Source organism: Engraulis encrasicolus, chromosome 5 (genome assembly GCF_034702125.1).
Source record: "Engraulis encrasicolus isolate BLACKSEA-1 chromosome 5, IST_EnEncr_1.0, whole genome shotgun sequence".
Lineage (NCBI taxonomy): Eukaryota > Metazoa > Chordata > Actinopteri > Clupeiformes > Engraulidae > Engraulis > Engraulis encrasicolus.
The window spans coordinates 50,317,449-50,324,725 of NC_085861.1; the positions used below are offsets into that span (position 1 = coordinate 50,317,449).

The 7,277-nt window shown below is 41.2% G+C and overlaps 1 protein-coding gene across 1 annotated transcript; it reads right to left on the reverse strand.

Annotated features, from left to right (window-relative positions):
- Positions 1 to 207: 207 nt before the first annotated feature.
- LOC134449833 (interferon-inducible GTPase 5-like) lies at positions 208 to 1,524 on the reverse strand. The gene has a single exon (XM_063199941.1). The coding sequence runs from the start codon at positions 1,522 to 1,524 to the stop codon at positions 298 to 300; it is 1,227 nt and encodes a 408-aa protein (XP_063056011.1). The 3' UTR covers positions 208 to 297.
- Positions 1,525 to 7,277: the final 5,753 nt, after the last annotated feature.

The following is a 7,277-nucleotide window of genomic DNA, read 5'->3' on the forward strand; positions in this document are numbered from 1 at the left end:
GCAGAGTCCAAAACCCTTGGTAACTTGGTAAGACCAGTGTACAAGTCCAAGACAAGTCATAGTCCAACTAATAGCGAGTCCTAGACAAGTCCAAGTCCATAGTAAAACGGACTTGAGCCCGAAATCGGACCGAGATAAAACTCTAACCATCACCCATCCAATGGGTTCATTCTGTAGCCTGTTCCATCGGTTCCACGGTCATGAGGACAACAAAGAAATTCTACGTAAGCATCGTCTGTAAACCACAGACTCACTGCATACGGTGCAGTCAGTTCCATCAGCATAGTGTTATGGAGTCTACACGTGGTGAAGCTGCGCCTTTTCCAGCACAGCTTTAGCATCCCCTTCCATTTCCTTGAGTCCTCGGTTGAGAAGATAGTGCATGATGGGCACTGACACTGCACCAGCTGGTAGCTGCGCTAAAGGGATAACGGAGCTCATGAGTGTCTTCAGCGTCATGATGGCTGCCATCGAAGGAGTTGTGAAGTAAGACTTCACCGCCTCAGATATGGCCCCATCTTTAAACCTGGACTTCATTTCTGCCTTCAGGTCTTTCCAGTCCATTTTCACTCTCGAGCCAAGGATCTGTAAGGATGTGTCTTCAAGGCCAAAAGATTTGAAGACACTTTCAAAAAATGCATTGACAATCACATAATCGCAGGCCACTGTCATCCCTGGAAGAGGAACAATAGCTATAGCACCAGAGCCAAAGGCTGTGAGCCAGATCATCCTCTGGAAGTGTTTCCTCTTCCTCTGTAGGGCCTCTATTGAGTACACCGGCAGAGACAGGATGAGGGCATGCTTCTTGGCATCAGGAAGCTCCTTCTCCAGAGTGTCTACCAACTGGTTGAAATCATACAACTGAAAATCAAAGGAGGAGATGAGAAAAACCTTTGGGTTTCCAACGCCTTTCAGGTTTTTCCTGCAGTCCTCTCTGATCTTTGACAGCATATTTTCCTGATGGAAGCCTCTTCTTTTGCTTTCTGCACTGATGTCATTGTCAACCTTTGAGCGGACGAAATAAAAGAGTCGTTTCTTCTTTCTGATCGCTTTGGCCAGCTTTATGTCATTCTCTTTGAATCTCTCTGAGGTGAGGATGATGAAGAAGTCGTAGCGCTCAAACTTCACGTCGGACAGGTACGTCTTGGCTTTAAAGTTGGGAGTGCCTATACCTGGCAGATCCCACAGGGTTACGTTTGGCATTGTGGGATGTGGATACGGTGCAGGATGCCTAGTGGTCTCTGTGACTCCGGTTTCAGCAGCCCCGTCATCATCGTTGGTCATTCCCCTTAACGCGTTCACAAAGGTCGACTTCCCTGCACCCGTATTTCCAGTTACAGCGATGTTAAGTGCGACATGGTCCAGAGCCTCAATCTTCTGTCTAATCTTTGCAGTGGCGATATCTGCTTTCTTGGCTTTCTTAAACTCCTTAGCTATTTTCTCTGCCTCTTCAGTGCCTTCAAGGGGGTCAGTGGCAATGCCATAGTTGGCAATGTCCGCCTCTGTGTATAAATCTGCAGACATGATCTCTCTGAAAAAACAAGAAAATAAACTTTGATTAGACATTTTACAGTGCACAGTGAAAATGGTGTCAAATTTTCAAGGTACACTTATATGATAGAAAGAGCATTTCATTTACAACACTGTAGTGTCAAATTAATGGTGGAGTCAAAAGTCAATGTAAAATTCTACAAATTGCTTAAAAATGATCCTATAGTCCAGTCTTAGTAGTTTTGGGTCTCAGTTTTGATACCTGCTTCATATGAAATTAAGGGGGTTTGCCTAGGCAAGGACCCCTTACTGTTCTTGGTAAGTCCTGTTTATGTAGGCCTATCCTATCTATCTATTTCCTCTGTAGTTTGGAAATTTTAGAACACATCTCCTCCTACGGCTTTCGAGATAAGAGACACCATTCGTTAAAAGGTCAAACCTTTATGAAGCACTCAATAACTGGAACCGACAGCAACACCTGCTTCTGGCTCCTGACAGTTAACGTTGCGTATTGCAGTCATTTAGTGGGTCATTTTTAAAACTGCTTTACATTACATTATTACATTACATTGCATTTAGCAGACGCTTTATAACCAAAGCGACTTTCAAAAGAGGACATAATCATAGCCAACAACAGATACAAAGAGCACAGGACATTTACAGAACACTACAGCAAGTGCAAAGATGCAAAGAAGGTTTAGTTTTTGTTTTTTTAAGTAGAGTACACACACACACACACACACACACACATACACATCATGCCAATAATCTGGCCTGGGGCAAGGTCAGCTCAAACATTAGTCTAGTAGATAGTCACGGAAGAGGAGAGTGCTCCAACTGCTCCAATTTACAGAGTTGCCAAATGAAATTTAGACCATGCAGTCAGAGTCCAGACCTCTCTAACAAAGTGTCAAGCAAGTTTGTAGGTGAAAGTATGCATATTTGAAAAACCTTTTTCTAACTGTACTCTCTACAGTGGGTGACATCATCAGACTGAACATTACACCTTTCATTTCAAAACGTTGCAGAAAAATAGCATTAATAATAATAAAATTATTATTATTTTAAACGAAAAGAGGTACGGACACAGAAAAATATTTTCACCATATCCACACCAAGACGGTCATTTTAGAGTTTGAATGGTGTCTCTATCGCGAAAGCCGTAGGAGGAGATAAGTTATAAAATTTTGAAACAGGGTTTACCTACACCCCCACCCCTGGATTATTTTCTCGGTGGAAGAAACTACACAACACCCCACCCCGACCCCCCACCCCTTGGCACAAGCGCCTGCACTGCCACTGCACTCTATTGGACAGTTTACTGCACTAAGGGTCTTCTAATATAGAACAGTAACCCACATACACTCCACCTTCCTCACTCCTGGATAGCTGCTTTGTACTACATACTGCACTGAGGGACTCTTAACACAGGACAGTCACCCAGGACTTTGGCTGTACGGAGTATTATATCTTTCTGTGTGTGTGTGCGTGTCTGTGTGTGCGTGCGCGCATGTATGTGTGTGAGAGAGAGACCGTACATGTATGTGAGGCTGTTTGCTGTACTCAAGTGTTTGCTATATATTTACTGCAATGTACAATAATGTTTATTCAGTCTTTGTGTATGTTTAATATTTTGTGTATATATGTAAGCTGACAGACAACGTAGCCCCTTAATGCGCACCGTACCTCCAGTGGCACGCTGTAATAGTCATTGAAATGCAACTATCATAGCACTACAATACTATGACACAACACAGGCCCTTTAGTAATGCACCACGACTTGGTCATTACCATACTGGTAATAACACATCTATAAAGCCCTGTCTTAAGGGGTTTTAATTTCCTCCGGAAAATAAAAGTAATAAAAGTACTCTACTCTACTCCAGTGGTGTACGCCATCAGAGGTCCTGCACTAATCTTGTGCGCCACATTTTATAAGTGGCGAGGGTTCCTTCACTTCTTTTTGGATGATATAATCGGACAGTTAGGGTTCCTGCACTTCTTTTTTTCCACTTCAAGCACTGCGTATACCCACCAGAAAATGGCAGGGGTTTCTGTATAGGCCTACCCACCTAAAATTGCCAACTGTTCCATTTGCCCACTTAAAATGAATTATTCAGTATCCTATTCAGAAGATTAATCTTGATACATTGTGACCGTTTTAAATGTCATCTCGACGACGGACACAGAGAGAGAAGGTGTGTATGCACGTTGGGCACCTGTCTCCATTTACTGAGGGCGCTTTTTAACTTTTTAACAACGCAATGAGACACTCGAAATACTAAATCCCGCTTATCATAAATGTTAACTTTGTGAGGAGAAATAGTTTGATTTTCTATACACATTGATCATAAAGAAGGCTAGTGTAACTTCACCTGTTCTTGTTACTCCTGGCGAGAGAAGACTTTGGCGAGGGAGCACAGTGTATTCATTTGCTCACTTAGGCTACTGTCATATCACCACCACTTCACTTGAAGTCTTTTGATGTGCAAGCCTTTAGTATTGGCAAAGTTTACAACATTTACACTTGTGTTAATAATTATATGAAATGTATTTTGTTGGCATCCAGTCCATTCTATTTCATTTCTAAATAAATGACTTTTATGGATGGAACAATGTTATTTTTTTGAAGGTTAAAGTTCTTTAGATTGCTGTGGAATTGTATGCCATTGCAATTTCTTTTTTATGCATGGCTTTGTGGCTAATTCCATACATAACGTAGCCTATGTATTTTTGCAGCAAATACATATGTATTTTTTTTCTGAGGCCGGAAGTGTAATCTGGTGTAATCTATAAGGTCTCTCTTGAAAAAATCTGCCTCCTCGGACACCCCCCAATCACCCCCCACCCCCTGTCCCTGCCCTCCGCAGCGCACCGAGCCCTAGTGTGGGGACCACTGCGCCTATGGCTGCACAAATACCAAATACAAAAAAGTACACTGCACCACTGCTTTTCTCTACTCTACTTCTACAACTACTACTAGGTAATAACCTAAGTCAGTGGTTTTCAAAGTGGTGGCCGGGGATCCCTGGGGGGTCGCGAAGAGGTGCCAGGCGGTCCGTGGCAGGTTGGAAGAAAAAAGTATTGCAAAAATTAATAATAATGTATGAATTAATGTACACCAAAATAAGCAAAAAATAACTAAACAATATCCCCATTAGTTAGAACTGCATTATAATAATATATTTAATCTCTGAATTCTATATTTTATATATCCCAATGCAATGGGGCACTGACACACAGACCAAGACAATGGTTGTGAAAGAGAGTGCACAAAAACAAAAAGTGTGGCGCGGCCCGTGGTAGGGGGGCCTTGACTGGTACATGGGGGGCCTTGTCATGGTAAAGTTTGGGAACCGCTGACCTAAGTAATACCCTAAATATCAAATGCAGGATGCTAAACAGATTCCTATATCATCTTTCTTTCTTTCTTCCACAGTAATATTACATTACTACACAAATTATCACGGCATTGTGCAATCATTATATTTTAAAACTTATAATTATTATATCACTAAAAAAGGATCTTACCTTCTGTGAAATATCACAATTTGTCTGGAAACACCTGACGAGTAGTTTGCTGTCAGCTCATCTGGAATACATTGATAAACAAAAATGTGTCAGGAAATAAACATTTGTCAGTAAAACAGCAAAAACAACAATATACTCCAATTCTCTATTTGAAGTCTTTACCTCACTGGTGAATTAATTAATTTATCCATTTATTGGAAGCGACTTAGTTAAAAAAGAACAGTTCAGGCAGAGTTTGAAATCATTGTCCTCACGAATTTACTATTTGACCAATAACATCCACTCTGTGCAAGTTTTTGAACAGAAAAATACCAGTATATTAATTGTATTTTGCTCAACAATAATACATAGATATAGACTGCAGTTTGATGCAAAATATTTCAGACATGAGTGAAAACAAAACTACCATACACCCGGGTTTCTTTTTGCATCTACTATGTAGTCTACATTTCAAAGGCGGTATCGCGCTTTATGACTTGATGCCAGGTGGGCGCATTGGTTCCAATAGGTATTCAAGGAGCAGTTGAAGGGAGATCACACACCATACCAATATAATAACAAACGTGGGTAACACTAATACATGCATAATTGTCTGTATAAGTGACCAATAAGACATAGCAAAATAAGTATTATAAGTATTCACAGATTTCATGTTCATTGCGAATAAGGCCTTTATATAATCATTTAGTAGGTATGCCTTCGATTTTTCTCAGCCCAACTCTTAAAATATCTTATACATGACAGTCATGAAGCATGTATAACTAGATAACGTGCAAACCTGCTTCTAATGTACCTACGTATTGCATATGAGGGGAAAAAGTGCTACCCAAGTGAGACATGCAAACAAACCTTTATGTGTGCGAGTTCCCTTTGAGTACAACTCAGGTAGGCCTACTGGAAATCGTAACATGCATAACATGCATAATCGTACCATGCATACCTGCAATTAAATAAATGTATAAAATACTCTCTTACCTGTGGAAAACCATAGCCACAAGCAAGCTGATGCTGTGAAGTTATCAAACAAAAAAGTCACAGGCCCTTCTCTTCAATAATCTGACTGATAAGCTGAGGGTTGGACTTGACTGAAGCCTTCACACCTGCTGTATTTCTTTTCTAGAATTTTTACACGTGTGTGCGTGCGCATGCATGTGTGTACGTGTGTGTACCTGTGCATGGTCTGTGTGTGTGCAGTTCAAGTTCAAGTAAACTTGAACTATGTTTTCTTTTTTCAGCTGTTACAGTAAATATGTTGGCTAACTGGATATTCAATAACTTGCCTATTCCCGTCAGTGAGGAAGCAATGGGGAACATTGGCTTACACACAATACATGGAATGTGCTCCCTGACACGTTCCTGTGATTCACATGGCTGTGAAGTCGGTGACAACAAATCACGTGACGTGAAAAAGAGTCAGAAATAGGCTATGATGAGCTCCCTGCACTTCTTATTGAAGGTTACTGAATGCCCGGAGGCATATTATCATTATAATCATTATTATCATTATAATCAGTCCACTATCACAGAACAGCACACAGAAAAATGCAGTGTTAATTCAACACTTAGATGACTGTAGATTGCATTATATTACACTTAACTAACACTTTCATCCAAAGTAGGTCATCCAAATATGTATTATTTTACAAGGTATTGGTTGCAGTCCCTGGAGGAATGTGGGGTTGGGTGTTTTGCTCAAGGGCACTCTAGCCATGGATGGAGGTGTAGATAGATAGAGGTCAGGTGGGATTCGAACCTACAACCCCCAGATTGAAAGACCAACTCCTGGCCGAAACACTTGGCCACGACTGCCCCTTGGCTGCATTTAGGGAGTTGATTTAACATTTGGTCCCAGAGTACTCTGTAAGTGTTGAATTAGCACTGTATTTATACTGTGCAGGAACCAGATGTGTTAGCAACCTTCAGAAGGGAACACTCCAAATGTGTCCAGACTGCAAAGGTCCCGTTGCAGCCAATAAATGGGCAGTCATTGGTTAGCGGTTAGGGCGTCAGACTTATATCCCAAAGGTTGTTGGTTCGACTCCCGACCGGCCAGGTTGGTGGGGGGAGTAATTTACCAGTCCTCTCCCCCACCATACATTCATGATGCTAATTAATTGTGTGGCTATACTATTACCATGAACAGCGTAAATAGAAATTAGTCAGTCGCCTCTTGTTTCATGAATGTACAGTAACTGCTCAGTAGAATTGTTTTTTCTTTCAAATGCACAAGAATTGTGTTATATATGTGCCAACAC

Coding starts and splice junctions, on each gene's coding strand:
- LOC134449833 (XM_063199941.1), bottom strand. CDS start 1,524: ATGTCTGCAGATTTATACACAGAGGCGGACATTGCCAACTATGGCATT.